At 38.7% G+C, this 19,095-nt stretch overlaps 1 protein-coding gene across 2 annotated transcripts in view; it reads right to left on the bottom strand.

Moving 5' to 3' along the window:
• Nucleotides 1-19,095, bottom strand: part of ACAN (aggrecan) — a 102,634-nt gene that overhangs the window by 41,296 nt on the left and 42,243 nt on the right. For both annotated transcript variants that reach the window (XM_044279467.1, XM_044279468.1), the window contains exons 2-9: nt 16,949-17,025; nt 13,715-14,098; nt 12,236-12,410; nt 10,413-10,540; nt 10,039-10,332; nt 8,419-8,772; nt 7,339-7,513; nt 4,327-4,454 (exon numbers count right to left, since the gene is read on the bottom strand). In XM_044279467.1, the coding sequence (XP_044135402.1) occupies nt 4,327-4,454; nt 7,339-7,513; nt 8,419-8,772; nt 10,039-10,332; nt 10,413-10,540; nt 12,236-12,410; nt 13,715-14,098; nt 16,949-17,018 (1,708 nt within the window). In that variant the 5' untranslated portion in view covers nt 17,019-17,025. The remainder of the gene's footprint in view (nt 1-4,326; nt 4,455-7,338; nt 7,514-8,418; nt 8,773-10,038; nt 10,333-10,412; nt 10,541-12,235; nt 12,411-13,714; nt 14,099-16,948; nt 17,026-19,095) is intronic.

Raw genomic sequence — 19,095 nt, 5'->3', positions numbered from 1 at the left:
GTTGTTTTATTGATGTTCACAACTCACAGATAAAGTCCAAAAACAACATCTGAATCTTGAGAAAGGACAAGTATAAAACAAGGACAAGTATATTAGTCAGTTCACATATTGATGCAGAAAATGACTGACTTTTATTGCTAAGAAACCTTGTTTTGGCAGTCTACATGATCAGATAGAGATCCCCTTTCTCCTAATATTTGAGTGAATTTACAGGACTGGTTAGATTATATTTACTAGCAACAAGAATTTGCCAGTTAAAACACATTCACCATCATTATCCTCCCACACATTCTTTATATTTAGAGAACCTATAATCTTCAGTACTCAGTGAGCCCCTGACAAAATATTTGCCTTATGCAAATTTATACTAATAGGCACAATGTATTTAGTCAAAAATAATGTCAACACTGTAATTAACTATGTACAGAGACACATAAGAGCCTAAAAAGCCCAAAACAAATGAATTATTTAACTTTTATTACACTGTAACTATCCATTAAACACATAATGGATGTTACCGGAAAGAAACACTTTCCCCGCGTTAATCCGTTTAATGGCACTACAACAATAGTAGGAGGTGTGTTTAGTTAGTAATACATAGTAGATTTAACTAAAAGCCTACTTGTATCATTATACAAAACTAGCATGATATATATTTTTCTTCTTTACTGTAGCCTATATCATGTATATATTAATAAATATTAAAATAAATAAATTATTAATAATATTTGTACATAAGGAAGACCTGTCACCCTCCTGACATCTCTGTTGTAGTAACTACTTGCATTGCCCATGTAATAACAGTTCTGGGACATCTATTCTTATGACTCTGTGTTGTGTCATTTTTGAATTATTCTTAAAGGGGTTCTCTCCGGGAATTAAGTATTACTTCATTATAAATATGTTCCCAAATAACTTTCATTAGTTATAATGGCTCCTTTTGTCTAGGGAGCAATCATTAGGAGAAATAAAATGGCTACCATTCTATTAGTACACACAAAACCTGTCCTAATCACACAGGAGGTCAAGTTACTTCATAACACTGAGCTGCCTTATCCTAATCTCTGCTCTGCTTGTCAGGGATTATGATCTTGAATACAGGTGATAAGATCTTCAGCTGAATCTCTGTAGGAATGGAGTTCATGTGGAGACATGAAGTACAGAGAGGAGGTGGGGATGTGGCTGATGAGCAGCAGCACTTGTATGCAGTCTCCATTACCACAGCCCCACATTACCACAGTCTTTCCTGTCTGTCCTCTCTGTATTTTCTGTCTCCTCATAAACTCCATTCCCACAGAGATTTAGTGTCACAGGGCGCCGGCATCACGCTCCTTCCCTTCGGGGCCGCTGGTGCCCTACGATGACTTCGGAGAGGACCCGGCCGCACATGCCTCCTTAGCGTGGCCGGTGTCCCCGCTCCCGTAAGTTAGGCTAAAAGTCTGAGCGCCAAACTAGTCACTCGGCGCTCAGCAGTGTGCAGGGGGATGAGTCATGTGACGCTGGCCACGTCACATGACTCCTTCTCTCCCCTATTTAACAGGTAGCCTGCTGGCCACAGGTTGCCTGTGATTAAGGTCCTATTCCTTGTGAATATACTGTTGGCGATTTTCTGTGTATTTGTATCTCGGCTACTTGACTACGTCCCTTGCTTTATCCTTTTGTACTTTTGCTTTTCCTGGTATTTGACTTCAGCTTGACCTTTTCACTTGTCCTTTCATGCTCCCTGGTACCGCCTTGACCTCCTGGTTTTTGACCTTGCTTGTTCGACCTCTCCTTGTTTGTCTGTTTGTTTGTCTCTCTGCACTTACGCAGTTTAGGGATCACCTCCCAGTTGCGCTCCGTTGCCTAGGACGGGTAAGTGCAAGTAGGCATGGACAGATGAGTGGGTGGAGTCAGTTTGAACCTTCCCTATCCCCTTCTCGTGATTTCAGCTAAAGGTCTTATCAGCTGTATTCAGGATCATAATCCCTGACAAGCAGAGCACAGAGGAGGAGGAGACAACTCTACCTCAGTGTTGTGAAGTAACTTGTCCTCCTTTGTGATTAGGACAGGTTTTGTGTATACTAATAGGACACTGGCCATTTTACTTCTCCTAATGATTTCTCCCTGGACAAAAGAAGAATTGCCAGAAGTCTTCAATATAGGTCTATCTGAGTATTACCAGTTGGAGAAGGTGTCCCTGCACAGTCTGACTCTGTCCAATCAGTGCTGCCAGTGGCAGACTGTGCAGGGACACCCCTCTAACTGGTAACACCCAGTTGGACCTTTATTGCAGACCGCTGGAAATTCTTTCATAAACTTCTAGGAGGAATGATAAAGGAAAGGTGCAACATAGAATCATAACAAGAAATGTGCCAGAATTACTATAACATGGAGAATGAAATTAGTTACTAAAACAGATAAGTCATAGGAAATGACAGGTCTTCTTTAACGCATTCATATAAGTGTAAAATTCTTTATATGCCTATTTCAGAATGATTTTGACTACAGCACTGATCCTAAGGGATGTCTCATGAGGACATCCCCTTATTGAGGACATCCCCTTATTGCATACTGATTTCCATGGGCCTGACTCTAGGTCCCACTGATCAGTAGCATTACATGAGTGTGGCCATTCAGCACAGCTCTTTCATGCTCCTAGAAGGGTTCCTGAATCGGGGACGCTTTAATAGAATCACTAGATTTTTAGGATATTGATTTGAAACATATTAAAAAGTAATCCATGCAATGTTATAATACAAGTAACAGTAGCTCAGAAAAATGCTCATTAGCAGTGTAGTTCTTTTTACTTGCTCAAGAAAGTACACCTTTTACTGCTTCAACTTGATCTCTAACTAACATTAGACCTATGTCTGTGCAGGATTGACAGCCCTTAAAGGGGTTGTCTATCTTCAGCAAGTGGCATTTATCATGTAGAGAAAGTTAATACAAGCCACTTACTAATATATTGTTTTTATCCATATTGCTTCCTTTGCTGGCTGGATTCATTTGTCTTATTACATTATACACTGCATATTTCCATGGTTACAGACCACCCTGCAATCCATCACGCAATCCACCCTGCAATGATCACTTGCTGGCGTCATCATGCTCACCGCAGGTCCCTAACTAGGTGTTCTTCAATCAAGACGGGAGTGGACGGCCTCTCCACGATTAAGTGGATGTGAGTATAAGTTTTTTTTTAACCCCTGAGCAGCTGAATATGAGATGCATTGAACACGGCTTATGAGGGATTAAATGACGGGAGCTGCGCGATCACCACTCCCTGTCATTGCGACCTCTCCATTCTATGTAACAAATCAAATTTCTTGTCGAGGTTCGGCGAAGCAGCCAAAACAAATTTTTCAAAAACTTTGCTCATCTCTAGTATTAACCACAGGAATCTCAATCTCCTTTTTTATCTTCTTTTACTGTCTAGCTTCTCTAAGATTCATGAAGTTAACCTTCTGTTTTGTGCTACTGAATTTGTTCCCAAAATATTCGACTGAAAGTTTCTTGTAGTTAAGCAACCTGCAAGCTAGTCTTTGTCTTCACACAGTAAAATCCTTTAGTCCACTATCCCTTACCCTAAGTTCACACCTGAGCGTTTTACAGCGCGTTCAAACGCGCTGTAAAACGCTCAACACATGAAAACCAATGATTCCCTATGGGAATGGTTCTCACCTGGGCGTTTTACAGCGCGTACGATCGCGCTGTAAAATGCCCGACGCATAATCAAGTACTTGAGCTTCTTTGGGGCGTTTTGACGCGCGTTTGTGGCCATAGGACACTGCAGTCAATCACTCAAACGCGCGTTTACTATTACAAAAAACGTGCATAAAAACGCGCGACAAAAACGCGCGTAAAACGCGCGTTTGAGAAACGCTCAGGTGTGAAAGCAGGGTTAATCCAGAAAGTTTGATAATCTAAAAATTCTTTTTCAAAAGCAGAATTGTATGGTAACCTTTGATTGCAACACCACAAGCAGAAGGATAAATCAAGGCAACTAGATTACGCCTCTGACCAAACTGATTTAATATTCATCTAAAATCTGCCACTATAATGGGTTAAAAAAAAACACATGCATGCATGGCTTGTCCAAGTCATATATTTGTTATTAGAGTAGCTGCAATAATGAAAGCCTATACTGGATGTATGGTTTACCATATAGCAAGAATGTACATTTATGTATGAAAGCATACACCTACTGATATTAAGCTTAATCCATAATAATGGCAATATAGCTAACATTAATATGGGTAATTGATCATAAGAGCCAAGGTAGTAGTTATCTCAGCAGTAGATTGGCATAAGCTCCTCGTATTCTGTTACTATTTGATCACATACCTCGCAGCTTGTCAGTATAACAGTATACATCATACTCTTCTGATGGATCCATAACTCCGTAATTCCTCACCCCTGGGAATCCATTCTTATCTCCATGGCAGTTCTCACGAGGATTCACAATGGGGTATCTGCCAAAAGATATTTGTTTTAAATATTTTTACATAGTTGCTACATTTTACCAATTCTTTTCAATTGGTAGCATGAATATAGCTAAGTGCAAAGTGCTCCTACTGTTTAAAACTTTTTTTGGTATTTGCTGTTTAGTTTTACATGCAATCAATGAAGCAAGGGTGCTCCACAACAATCTTAAAGTATCTAATATATTGTATATTACTACCAAACAAGGTACTCTAAAACTTCATTAGTGTTACAGGCAGTGCCAGATGCACATTTCAGAAGTCTATAGACACAACTAGTCTGGTATCTGAGTTCACCCAACAAGTTCTGTTACAGGGTAGTACCAGGGGTGGACTGGCCATAGACCCTATAAGGAAGTTTACCGGTGGGCTAGTGACTAGGAAGCCGCTTGAGCCCTCCTCACAGCCACTGGCCAGATACATAACAATCTGGTGCTCTCAGCATTAATGAATGCTAGGAACATTAGGTACTTATGAACATGGACAGCAGCCGCAGGTGCCCTTCTAAATTCAACTGTATCATTGTCCTCAGTATTGGGATGGTTCATTATTTTATGCTGCTCTGAGGTATTTGGTTTTGCTGGGGCAGTATTTTGTGCTGCACTACGACATTGCTAGGCCTACCTACTTCTGTTGTCCCAGCCTACTTTTGACTTGTGTTGACCCTGGCTATTTGTGCTGCCCTCTAATCTTCTGTCAGTTTGGACTCACCTATAATTTGGGGCAATTTTTTTTTCTAGGGCCACTTTAAGTTCCCAGTCCTCCCAAGAGTACTAGAGTATGAATAAAGCTATGGCTTCTACTTCCTGTTGACGTTCCGACACAGCAGGAAATGGCTGTAAATGCTGCTCAGCCAATCATTAGCTGCAGAGATGCCTGGCCTCAGGCAGTGATCTGAGCACCATTCCCAACCTTTTCATGTTGTGTGGGGAAATCAGCAGGAAGTGAAGTGCAGCAGGGACCACAACATCACTGGAATAGCAGCAAAGGGGGAATTGGTGAATGTGAGTATGTATTTTTTAACTATTTGATGGCCATGGCAAAGCCTGTTTTGTACTGACTGCCTACAAAAAAGCTAAGCTTTTTGATACCAAATTGCAAACTTCATTAAACCAGTACATAACATTATTGTGTAGCAGATAATTCCATAGTCTTACTGTAGCCTGGAAGCCTGTGCTAGCATTTCTCCTGTGGTGTTGCTATCAGTGTGTAAAGAGTGGGAGAAGAGGGTTGCATTGACAATCCAACACAATGGGCAGCACATTGAACACATTTTATAAGTGGTCAGAAACTTGTAAATTACTCATGAAAGAATAAATTTACGTTAAAACCAAGCACACCATTGTTTTTCTTGTGAAATTCCCAATAAGTTTGATTTGTCACATGACCCTCTTCCTATTGAAAAAACTAAAGTTGGATTCAAAATGGCCAACTTCAAAAGGGCCGCCATGGTCACCACCTATCTTGAAAAGTTTCCCCCCTCACATATACTAATGTGCCACAAACAGGAAGTTAATATCGCCAACCATTCCCATTTTATTAAGGTGTATCCATATAAATGGCCCACCCTGTATAATCAAATTGTAATAAATGATATTCTGCTAACTTTACATAAGCTTTAGCTGTACATGAAAGTTATTAGGTCATGAAATGCTTTGGTCTTGTTCACACAGTCATAATGACCCCTTTTTTGGACCCTCCTAGTCGCCTCACAAAACATACAAAAATTAATAGTATCTGTAATGGCTGAACAAAGTTCTACTGTCCATAAATACCATAAAATTGATACTTATTTCAGTGGCAATTATCACTGATTTGAATGGCGCTTTGCTAAGGCTGTGAGTCAGATTTCCAGTAACAGAAATATCTAAGCAGTGTCAAAGCGGTATTGTATGCAGCCCTTTCATTCTTAAAATCAGTGAACATCCAAAATGGGGGACTTCACTGATGAGATCTTCTTGTGTCTAAAGGCCCCTTTACACTGTTCAAGCAGATAATTATCCAGAAGAAAGTGTTCCTTCTCAACAATCACCTGCTCGACAGTGAAGGAGACTTGGTATGGGGAGGTGCGATCGCTAATGCCATCACTTATCCTCATACAGAATCCTTGTTTGCCAGCAGCAGATGCTCTTTAGACTACACAATCAATAACACAACCGACTGCCGGCAATCAATGATTTAGGCGACCGCACCAACGATCATATTACCCAATGAATGAGCGCCACTGGAATCCTGTGTATAAACAACAATAAGAATATCAGCTTGATTTCCTTTGGTAAGGATAAAACTTTACTTCTGTGGTTGATAACCCAGTTAGGCCACTTTAACATAGTCAGTGTTTTACATTGGTTATTTGTAAACCAAAGCAGGGTCGGACTGGCCCTCCAGAGGATTCTCCGGTGGGGCCAAGCTCTGATACCATAGTGGGCCCCAAAGGACTTAGAGGAAAAAAACTATTTGGAGCTTCCTTAGTAGCCAATAATTTGCCACTAGAGTCTATTTCTTTAATTCAAGTCTATTAGACATTATTAATGATATCAGCATAGGGCCGCAAGAACAAGTTTCTTTGGTGGGCACCAGGGAAAAGTGTAATAGAAAGATTTGTGTCTCTTCTGTGTGTTGGATCAATTCCTAGTTTTGGCTTAAAGTTAATGAAATACAATATACTAATAAAATACTGACTGTGTGAAAGTTACCTAGCAAAAATGTTCCCTAAGGTAAAGAAAATGTCAAAGAGCTAGGAATGTGACATAATAAAACACATCTCAGTCAAGTTACTACCTTCAACTAAAGATTTATAAAATGGCTTGTTTCTAAATAAAAACATATTTAAACACGTTGCAATCCTTGTACATCTAATGACTTGTTATCATACCTGACAGTTTGATCTGATAGCCACCCAGCATCACATTGATCGAAACCAGCTTCATAGGCAGCCTGGAGCTGAGCAGCGGATGCAATAACAGCATCATTGTCCAGACAAGCCTGCTTGGCCTGGGTGAAGTTGAGGGAATATCGACTGGATCCAGCTCGGTAATGGAACACAACACCTTATTGGAAAAACACATCATTGATTATCAGTATAAGCTTTAATCAGACACGCACAGACTTAAGTAATTTTTTTACTCCAAGTCTCAAAGGGCCTTAATGACTGGCTGAGGTTTTTAATGTTTTTTTTTTTTTTATCTCTTTTCTTCAGCAGCTATTTTATTTTTTCAGTAATGTGGTTGTATAAAGTCTTGTTGTATGACATTTATTTTTTATTTTTTCAATGCTGTTTGGGCGTACATATAAATTACTGTATACATTTTACATAGACTGCAGCAGCAGACAGGAAGAGAGACAGGAGATGGCATGTGCGCACTTTTTCCTCATACAGCTAGTTGATGGGGGACCCCCTCTAATCTGATATTGATACCTTGGTCATCAATAGTAAATGCCTGGACAACTCCTTTGATGCTTGTCTTGACCTTGCAAAATTTTCATTAAATATCTCAAATAATAATGAGACTTGAAGGGAACCTGTCACCATGAACATGGTGTCTGAGCTGCAGGCAGTATGTTATAGAGCAGAAAAAGCTGAGCAGATTGATACATAGTATTATGGGAAAAAATACTGTGTAAGTTGTATATCCTTGCTCATTCTGGACTTTGAAGTCAAGGAGACCGTCCTATAAGTGATTCGCAGCCTTCCCTCTATGGCTGTGTATACAGCTATAGCTGTCAATCACTGATAGAACCACCTCCAGGACTTCAAAACCCAGAAGGAGCAGGAATTTAAATGAAAATACAAGTTATACTGAATATTTTCCTACAAAACTATATATCAATCTGATCAGCTCCTCCTACTCTATAACATGCTGCCTACAGCTCAGACACCATGTACATGACATGTTTCCTTTAATATTTCCCTAATATGATATGGGTACACTTATATCAGTTGCTCAGCTCTTACCAGTGTCAGATATTGGTTTTCCTGGCTCAGCGACATCAATAGCTGCAGTAACTGGTAAGATTTCCTCTTCTGCTGTGCCAGTGACTTCAATGGGAGGAACAGCTGTGATATTTTCCAACCATAGCTGAAGTCCATCTTCTGTGATGTTTTCTCCTGTTGGCAGAAGGTCTTGACTAATAGGTGTTCCAGGGAATTCGGGAGTTGCTGTAAAGCCATCTTCAGAAGGTGTGAGGGTGAAGTCTAGTCCTTCTAAAGGAGTAATGCCACGAGCTTCCTCTTCAGTAACATTCCGGTGGAAGATGAGGGTCAGGCCAGGCTGTGTCACAGTTTGAATTGTAATGTTGTCAGCATCATCTGTTCCAGGAGCAAAATAGTTTAAGAAACAAATAAGGTCACTTTTCAAATGAATAAAATCAGACGTTGACAAATCATGTTCATAATTACACCTAAACAGACAAACTGGCATACACTATAACTGAAATCTATGCCAACTCATAGCATGCCCCTCTTAGTAAATTTGGTGCATCTTACTATAGAACACATTTTATTAAGACTGACAGTGTTTAAAAAGGAGCCTCATATTGTATGTGAAGCTACCCTAACAGAAATTCTCTACATAAGACTAGGCCAGTGATGGCTAACCTCCGGCACTCCAGCTGTGGTGAAACTACAACTCCCAGCATGCGCCATTCATTTCTATGGAGTTCTGAGGACAGCCAAGCAAGTGTACAACTTAGGAGTCGTAGTTTTACCACAGCTAGAGTATTCGGAGGTTAGCCAGCACAAGACAAGGTCTTGTTTGGATCTCCATGTCTGATGACCATCCAATAGACTATATAAAATATAGGAGTTGTCCTTATCTTCAGAAGACTTCATTGATAAGTCTCATGTAATCTGCTTTAAATATTCAAACATCTTCAATACAACCATAACGTATCTAGTGTAGATTTAAAGAGGACCTTTTACCAAAAAAAAAGTATCTAAACTGACTATACAGACGTGTAGAGCTGCGCCCAGGGATCCCCCTGCACTTACTCCCCGGGCGCCGTAATCCCCGGGCGCCGCTCCGTTCTCCGGTTATAGCCTCCGGTATGTTCATAGTTAGGCTCCACCCAGGGGAACCTGCCGCGGTCTCCTTCTCCTATTCTGTAGCCAGGCTATGAGCTGAGCGCTGCGATTGGCCAGCGCTACAGCATAGGAGAAAGAGACGCCGGCAGGTTCCCCTGGGTGGAGCCTAACTATGAACATACCGGAGGCTATAACCGGAGAACGGAGCGGCGCCCGGGGATAACAGTAAGTGCAGGGGGATCCCTGGGCGCTGCTCTACACGTCTGTATAGTCAGTTTAGATACTTTTTTCTGGTGAAAGGTCCTCTTTAAATACGTACACGATCTGTATACTGAAACACAAATTCCTCCCTACATAAACTAGATGTATGTACACTGGAGTGGGAGAAGGATCTGCTATTGAATATCTACATGATGTTGTATATAAAGAACACAAGGCTACAGACCAAACAGATCCAACATAAAGATTGTAATTACTGTACTAGGACTACTTTAAAAATCATTATGTGTTAGATGTAATTATAATCAACTATTGAGAATAGTAACGACTGACCTTTGTAGCAGATAGCATCATAACGAGAAAGTGGATCTGGATATCCAGTCTGGTTAGGATGGAGATAAACTGTTCTCACTCCAACTAAGTTTCCGCCACAGTTGGGACGTGCAAAGGCAATTGGATACCTAACACTGCGATCGGCCAGCCAACCTGCACTGCACACATCCATGCCAGTTTGCCAAGCCAGATAGAGTTCTCCCGTAGTGGCAAGCCTGGCTCCTAGGTCTTCGCATTGCTTTTCTGCTTCATCAAAAGTAAACTTTTCAGCAGATGTTGCATAGAAGACTTCACCTAAGGAAGCGAAAAAGTTATCATGGTTATCAATGTGTCAGATACTTAGATAGCTAGAGAGGTAGTTTGTTTCAGAATACCTTGCATGTCTTCAGCATAGCAATATACATCATAGGTTTCATCAGTATCTCGAACACCATATGTCCTAACTCCTGGAAAGGTTTCTTTATCACCATAGCATGGTTCACGTGGACTATGGATTGGGTAACTGTAAGAGATACACAGCATGGTGTAAATGTGCTTCTCATTGTCAAACAATAATTTACATACGGTTTAATATTGGAACTTCCTAACTTTGTATATTGTGTACAGTAGGGCCCACTGTTGTATCGCACTATAGTCTACTGGTTTTGGATAAGATAGTTTGCCTATATTCCACAACATGGTACACATTACTGAACACCAGGGTACCCTCCATTGTACACTGACATGATCTTAGAGGTGTCACATAGATGTCTTGGTATAATTGCAATGATATATCAACCTGGGTGGGTGGAATAGACATGACAAGAAAAAAGATAATCATAAGCTTTAAATAGAAGAATACCAGTTACTGTTTTCTGGCACCCATTAACAAATTCATTGAAACTTTCCTTTTTTCTGAGGGCAAATAACAGTAAATAAAAGAAGATTATTTAAACAGATATAGGCACAAATATTCACAATCTATTTGGCAGTGCCAGATAACATGTGTGGGAGATGTACCAATACTGTGAATTCAATATTTGCTAACTCAAAAAAAGGTACAATTGGTGCTAAAAGAATAGACATCAATACAGTAAATCAACAATGCTGGAGGCATCCATCCTTCTATACTACAGGAATAAAGAAATTGAGACACTTCACAAGATTGGCATAGCCATACATATACTATTATTTATACCGTTATTCTAGGAAGGTGAATAACCAGCACAAGCAATTAGCCTAAGTAGGGCTGTTTTCACATCAAATTTTTTCCCACATGACCTATATGTTAAATAGATGGCTTTGATGGATACTATACAGTCCCATAGAGTTCATCACCATAGGGTTCTTTAAAAAAAAATGTGACAGTTTACATAGATTATTTTTTTTTGCTGGACTCTACCAGGATGGAAAAGTTTAGTATTCTTTTGTAAGTTATATAGAGACTGACGTAGTTCTATCTCCTGATACAGCAAAAATGTAAAGGTTAATAGGTTATTTTAATTAGGCTATTAATTCCTTTACAACTGACTTAAAAGGGGTTGTTCAAAAAAATATATACTTTTTTCAAACCAGCATCTGGAGCTAAAAATGTTTGTAATTGTATGTAATTAAAAATGTTGTATAGCCACTGAGTTATTCAATAAAATGCAACAGTATAGCACCACCTGCTGTCTGTTCTTTGTCTTATTTCTCTGTCCACTTCATTAACATTGCTGAAGTGGATGCACATGCTCAGTTCTATCCTTCAAATGCCACCAGCTGTATCTACTGTTAGAAGCTGTGGCAGAGAGATGCTGCAGCAGAGAAGACACACCCTCAGAGGAAGGACAAACCCACTGACAAAATACACGCCCCCTGGACGGCCAACCTGAAATCTAGATGAACAAGTGCAGCAATGAATAGACCTATGTGAGATACATGGCTGGTTCTAGCTTTATTAGAAAGGTATTATCATGTACTTCAGAAGGACACTATTTTGTATTTAATTTTCAATGACATTGTATTGTCAAAATAAAAATAACCAAAAATTCTAAAAATAAAAAATATACATTTCTATGAATACATTTCTGATGAAAATGTCCTTTAAATAATAAATGCCAGCGTACAAGGCCCTATATACACAGTGATCCACAAAGAATAATACAAGAATAAGAATGACCCAGGATAATTGTAAAAGTAAATATGTTATGAATGAGTTTCAGTTATAACAACGTACCGTACAGTCTGGTCAGAAAGCCAACCGGCATCACACTGGTGGTAGCCATCATCATATGCAGATTGGAGTTGATCTGGTGTAGAAATAGTGGCACTGTTCTGAATACAGGCTTTTTTGGCATTTTCAAAGTCCAAGGTGTATCTGGTGGAGATGGCTCTATAGTGGAAAACGATCCCTGGATGAAAAGTTAAAAAAATATGATGATTTTATTTTTAATTACAAAGATTCTGTTGGTGTTGCTATTCTATTAGTCAAGATCTGACATACAGTTTTTTCACTTTCCAGATCATGGTGTACAGGACAATCATTAAAGTAAAACAAGATTTTTACTCACAAGCTAAAATTACTTATGTATTTCCACTGGAAATTTATAATGTTAAAGGGTTTGTCCCACAAAATATTATACATTTTTCAAACCCTGGATGTCAATATGTTAGTAATTGCATGTACTAAAAGAATTGTATAGCCACTGAGTTATTCAATGAAATCCATCTGTATAGCACATGCTGTTTGATATTTTTCTTATTTTTTTGTCCACCTTGCTGAGGTGGGCGCACATGCTCAGTTTAATCCTTCAATTGCCACAAGCCAGAAAGTACATACACCCTGAGCTAAAAGCTTGAAATAAATCTAGCAGGGAAATTAGAGCAAAGAAAGGGGAGATTCCTGGATCCATGGGAGGCACAGGGCTGGTTCTGGCTTGGTTAGGAAGAGATATATTTCTCATGCACTATCTTTGATTATCATTTTTTTACATTAATATTGGATAATCCCTTCAAGAAGCCAAACATGACTATGGCAGTTGATAATTACTTTGCATATAGCAAAAGCTAAAAATAAAAACGGCTTATAAATATTGTTAAATATTGTTATAATAAAATTACAAACTATAAAATGCTTGGTGAGAGTAAAATAATATTTGAGTGATTGTATTTCTAGCAATAACAGATTTTTTCTGGATGAAAGATTGGATGAGATAAAACTTTTTACTATAACTAAGCAAAATGTTTTCTTATAAATTAGAACAAATCAAGTTCTGTTTTCAAATAACTAAGTTATGAACCAGGATTTAGTATCCTTCACATTAATCTGTAAATCATAATATATTATATATAACTTGCTTACAATTCAGAATGAAAAATGAGATTCACTCCACCTTGCTTGACCTTTGTGGAGATGCAGCACTTAAAATGCAAGACTCTGCTTGGGCGGTGCTGCCGCTTAAGAGGTTGAACATTATTTAAAAAACTATATTTTACTATATTATGTAACTTTGTATTGTTTTTATTGTTAAAGTTTTTTTTCTTTATTATCTAAAATTCAATAACAATTATTTTTTTAAAAATACAGTATATTGCAATCTACTATGTGGCTACCAATTATGGATATTATTAGCCTATTTACTAGGCTACATTATAATTCTTATCTAACTAGTGAAACTTTATGTTATGAATTCAAGTAAGACTCAAAATATTGTACCTTTCACATTGACTTGTACTGTGTCTTGACTATCCTCAATTCCATGCATGACCTCACAACGGTAGATTCCTGAATCACTAGACAATAGATTTACAATTTCCAAACTGACATCAGTAGGGATGAGAGGATAATTTGGCATTGAAATGCGTCCTTTGTAGGCTTCATTCACACGAATTTGACCATCAATGGCTACCAGTAGAACCGTCTCTCGTCCTTTGTTATGCCTGCTCCATTTGATTCTTGGTGTCACTGGAGCCGTTGAGGGGGCCACGGTCACGTGTTCCAAAGCATTGATGAAGTAGCAGGGGATGGTAATTGACTGTCCTAGTTGAAAGGTCAGAGGAGCTTCTGCCGGTATACTTACACTCAATGAGTGAGTATGGTCTGTAAATGAATTGAGAGAAAGTAAAAATCATATAAAATATATAATATATATATTGTAATGGTTGATAATATTTAGTTTTTAGTATATTTAGTTTTTATTTTGCATGTCCATGCAAGTTTCTAAGATGCTACCTTTCTTTTTTTTTAAAATAAGATATAGAAAATGATCTAAATTTTGAAAAGACAGAAATTTGATTTTTAAGACCGGCAGCACACATGATTGTGCAGCCACTGAGTTGCATGACAGGATAATTCGGCATTTTGCCTATTTGTTTCTGTTCCCATACAGGATACAATCTTACTGAGCCAGGCTCAATGACTTGAAAGGCTGTGTAGTAATTTGCCTATGCAATGCAAATAGCCACACAAACATTCTAAGAAGGGTTATTGCAGGTAATTCTTATTTGATAATCAAAGAAAAAAAAAGAGTTTTAATAAAGAAAAAGTATTTTATGATGCAAAAGAAAAAAACTAAATAACTAATACAGTTATTAAATCATATATACCGCATGGTAAACCCTATAAAAAAAACACTGACAGATTTTCAATTTTTGTCCACATCACCTCACAAAAAAGAAATGAATAGTGACCAAAAAGGCAAACGTACCTTAAAATGGTACTAACAAAAACTAAAGCTTGTCCTGAAAAAACAAGCCCTCAAACAGCTGTCAACAACAAAAAATAAAGTTATTGAACTTAAAAAACATTTTAGTAAATTCCTTGTTGCAAAATCCTGATGCTGTTCCTTCCCTTTTGAGTGCTGCCAAGTCCCCAAACAGCAGTTTATGACCACATTTGGGGTATTTCCATATTCAGATTGCCTTTCCTTACAAAAATTGGGTTATTTTTTGGGAGTTCCACTTTACTGGTATCTGAGAGGTGTTGCAAGTTCAACCTGGCTTCCAAACCCTTTCAAAAATTCTGGTCCTCCCCTTCTGAGGCCTGCTGTGTCCCCAAACAGCAGGTTAGGACTACATATGGGGTATTTCTGTACTCAGATAATTTTGCGTAACAATTTTTCGGGGCTTTTTCTCCTGTTAACTCTTGTAAAAAAAAATGGAGCTAAAACTACAAACTAGTGTGCAATTTTTTATTTTCATGCTCCTATTCTAAATTCTATGAAATATCTGTGGGGTCACAATGCCCACTGCACCCATATATTAATTCCTTGAGAGGTATTGTTTCCAGATTAGAGTATTTTTTTTAGCAGTTTAGTTTCAGCAACTCAAGGCCTCTGCACCCTGAAACTCCTTCAAATTTGAGGTCGGTATTTAAGTCAAGTAGCACTTCAGAGCCACATCTAGGGTATTTCTAAAAAACTACAGAATCAGGGCAATAAACTTTTAGTTCTGTTTTATCACTTGCTTTGTTCAAAAACTAGATTCAAATTGAAAATCTTCCCAAAAAATGAAATTTTTAAATTTCACCTCTACTTTGCATTCATTCTTTTGAACACGTAAAGGCTTAGCAAATCTTCTAAGTGCCATTTTGAATAATTTCAGGGGTGAAGTTTTTAAAATTGAGTAATTTATGGGAGGTCTAATTCATAGGCCTCTGAAAACTACTTTAAAATGGAATTCGTCCCTAAAACAATAGGATTTGGAAATTTTCTTGAAAGCTTTTTACCGCTCCAAAAAAATAAAAGTTTAATTAAGCAATGATGTCAACATAATGTGGACATATGGTCAATATTAATTATTAGCTTCTATGTGAGCTATGACTAAAAGCAGAGAAATTCTAATTTGGAAAATTGCAAATTTTATTACATTTTCATAATTATTATCATTATTTATTATAAATAATAACAAAATATATCGACCAAGATTCATGACTAACATAAAGTACTAAGTTGTCACGAAAAAAAAGCATTCCAAAGTTGTTCACGTAAAGTGACACATGTCAAATATGAAAAATGAGGCTGTGTCCTTTAGGCCAAATTAGGCTTTGGCCTTAAAGGGGTTGTCTCACTTCAGCGAATGGCATTTATCATGTAGAGAAAGTTAATACAAGGCACTTACTAATGTATTGTTATTATCCATATTGCTTCCTTTGCTGGCTGGATTCATTTTTCTATCACATTATACACTGCTCGTTTCCATGGTTACGACCACCCTGCAATCCATCAGTGGTGGTTGTGCTTGCACACTATAGGGAAAACTTCTGGCCTATTCGGTTACCGGGACTGTGGCAGTGCACCTAAGCTAGTGCTTTTTCTTATAGTGTGCAAGCACGACCACCAGTGATAGATTGCAGGGTGGTCATAACCATGGAAACGAGCAGTGTGTAATGTGATGGAAAAATTTATCCAGCCAGAAGAGGAAGCAATATGGAAAATAACAATACATTAGTAAGTGCCTTGTATTAACTTTCTCTACATGATAAATGCCACTTGCTGAAGTGAGACAACCCCTTTAAGGAGTTTATGGGGTGTTTCATGCAACAAATATTGAAGACCTATCCTCAGGAAGCAGAAGGCTCTATACACTGTGTAGTCTCTGGGCATTGGCATACTTCCGCTCAGCTCCTATTCAGCAGAACTGCAATACTCCGGCACAACTGCTACCCAATCTAAGGAGCTGTCTGTCTCCAGCTGCTTACACTGTATAATTCCTGACACTGCGGAAGCCAGTGCCACGCAATCTACTGCTGACCTAGCCTGAGGATAACCAGTCAATATTTCAAGCCTGGAGAACGCCTTTAAGAGAGAGAAAATATAACAGGCAGATTCTATTTCTCTTTTGGGAATCCGCATCTGGTTTTAGCTTCAAAACTACATCAGAAAACCTGATCAAAGCCTGAATGTGTACGGGCAGACTAAATCAATGTTAATATGGATTTTCAAATACTCACCTAAAAGCTCCTCTGATATTGCTGCAGCGATGACACGCAAACACACGAACACTAATAATAAAGTGGTCATAGTTTTCCTGTCAAAGTAAAAGAAGAAAGATTAAGTCATATAACAAAAAATGAAAAGAGACAAACAATGGCGTTTCTGTCCTCCGGATCACAAAAAAGTAGTGCATGCACTACTTTTTTGCGATGCAGATAGTCGGATGCGGACTGTGGACCCCATTCAAGTGAATGGGTGCTTCCTCCGCATGCGGTGGCCCTACAGTTGCATTGCAGACCACGATTTACAGTCCGCAGGACGGGCCCGGCCTGTTTGTGTGGATGAGCCCCAAGGCTGAAAAGTGAGATGAGACCTAGATTATGGCACATTTACTATCTGCGACACTTGAAAATGTCTCAAAAAAAAGTCACCAGAAATTAACCACCTGCGCCAGGAAGCCCGCTGGTGTTTTTTAAAGTCATACAGCATAATGCAGTTGCACCAAATACATAAAAACTGTGCACCATTTCATAAATTTGGTGCGACCACACAACGCAAAACCAGACTTAAAAGTGACTTGAAAACAATCTCAAATTATAAATGTCCCCCTGTGTGTTTATTTCTTTATGTTAACAATATATAGATGTAAGTTAGGGCTCATGCACACGACCATATGTATTTTGCAGTCCGCAAAATAAGGATTAGCAAAAAAACGTATGACGTCCGTGTGCATTCTGTATTTTGCGGAACGGAACAGCTGGCCCCTAATAGAACAGTCCTATCCTTGTCTGTAATGCGGACAATACAGTATTAGGACATGTTCTATTTCTTTGCGGACAGACTTACGGAAACGGAATGTACATGGAGTCATTAGAATTTTTTGCGGACCCATTGAAATGAACGGTTCAGCATAAGGTCTGCCAAAAAATCGGAACGGCGCGGAAAGAAAATACTTTTGTGTGCATGAGCCCTTAGTGAGAGACAGAAGGGAGGATGACAGTAGGATCCCAAGGCTGGTTTGTAGTCTGGTAAATTGGAAATACATAGTTCTGCACAGGAACTGGGGACTGTATGAAGCTCTAAATCATACTTTCAACAGTCATTTAAAATACACTGCGGGCAATAGAAGAAGGGCCCTCTAGCATGTGTCTGCAAGAAACTTTGATTAAATAGCTGGAAATATGCCCTAAAATGTGCTTTTTCTATTTCTCCATTATAACATGGAATATGCTAAAAGCATTTAAAATCTTTATCTAATGCAAATAATGAAGAAAACAGCTGGATTCTTTCCAGAGTAAGATGCCCATGATGAGAATCAGATTCTTAGAATTGTAAATGAATAAATCCAGTACAAAAGTTCAACAACAAACAGTAGTCAAGACACATGCAGCATGCAGTTTTATTATCATCCCAGAAGACATGGACAGTGAGATATGCAGTAACCCATAGCAACCAATCAGCAATGAATTGATTAAATGAAAGGACTGCTTCATTGATATGTAAGGCTAAAAACCGGAACTCTTGTTAAACGTATCCATGATTTAAAAACATGCAATAAATCCTCCTGCCTATCAGTTCTAAAACTGATTCCTTTAACGTCTTCGTGAAAACCAGCATCAGCATTTGATGATGCATTACATTGAGCGCTAAGGTACAGTATCCGGGCACCATTTCTTCGAATAGGCATTTGTCAATAAGCCATCACAGAACAGTTTGAAAGGAAAAGAAATGAAAATGAAAGATCTGGAAATTAAACTGGGGAATTGAATAAACCAATACATTTAAGGGTACTTTCACACTTGCAGCAGAGGATTCCGGCAGGCAGTTCCGTCACCAGAACTGCCTGCCGGATCCGCCAATCCGGATGCTTGTATACGAACCTGGTGCAGCCAATCACTGTCTTGTATACACTTGCATATCCCTGTGAATATGGAAATGAATGGAGCATTGGACTGACATGCGTATTACCGCACCATTCAGAGGGGAATTCCTCATTCGTAGGATTACAAGGCTTTCAGCGGTCATACCCCACTATTTATCACCTATCCTGTAGATAGTTGATGATATTTGTGGGATACCTTATTTAAATGGTAGTGGTAAGAGAACGGTTATCTCTTTATTACTTTTTTTCGGGTAGGTTAAACCTACTGTCTTGTAAGCTGGC

Source organism: Bufo gargarizans, chromosome 2, assembly GCF_014858855.1.
Source record: "Bufo gargarizans isolate SCDJY-AF-19 chromosome 2, ASM1485885v1, whole genome shotgun sequence".
Classification (NCBI taxonomy): domain Eukaryota; kingdom Metazoa; phylum Chordata; class Amphibia; order Anura; family Bufonidae; genus Bufo; species Bufo gargarizans.
This window is presented reverse-complemented; position numbering and strand designations above follow the sequence as displayed.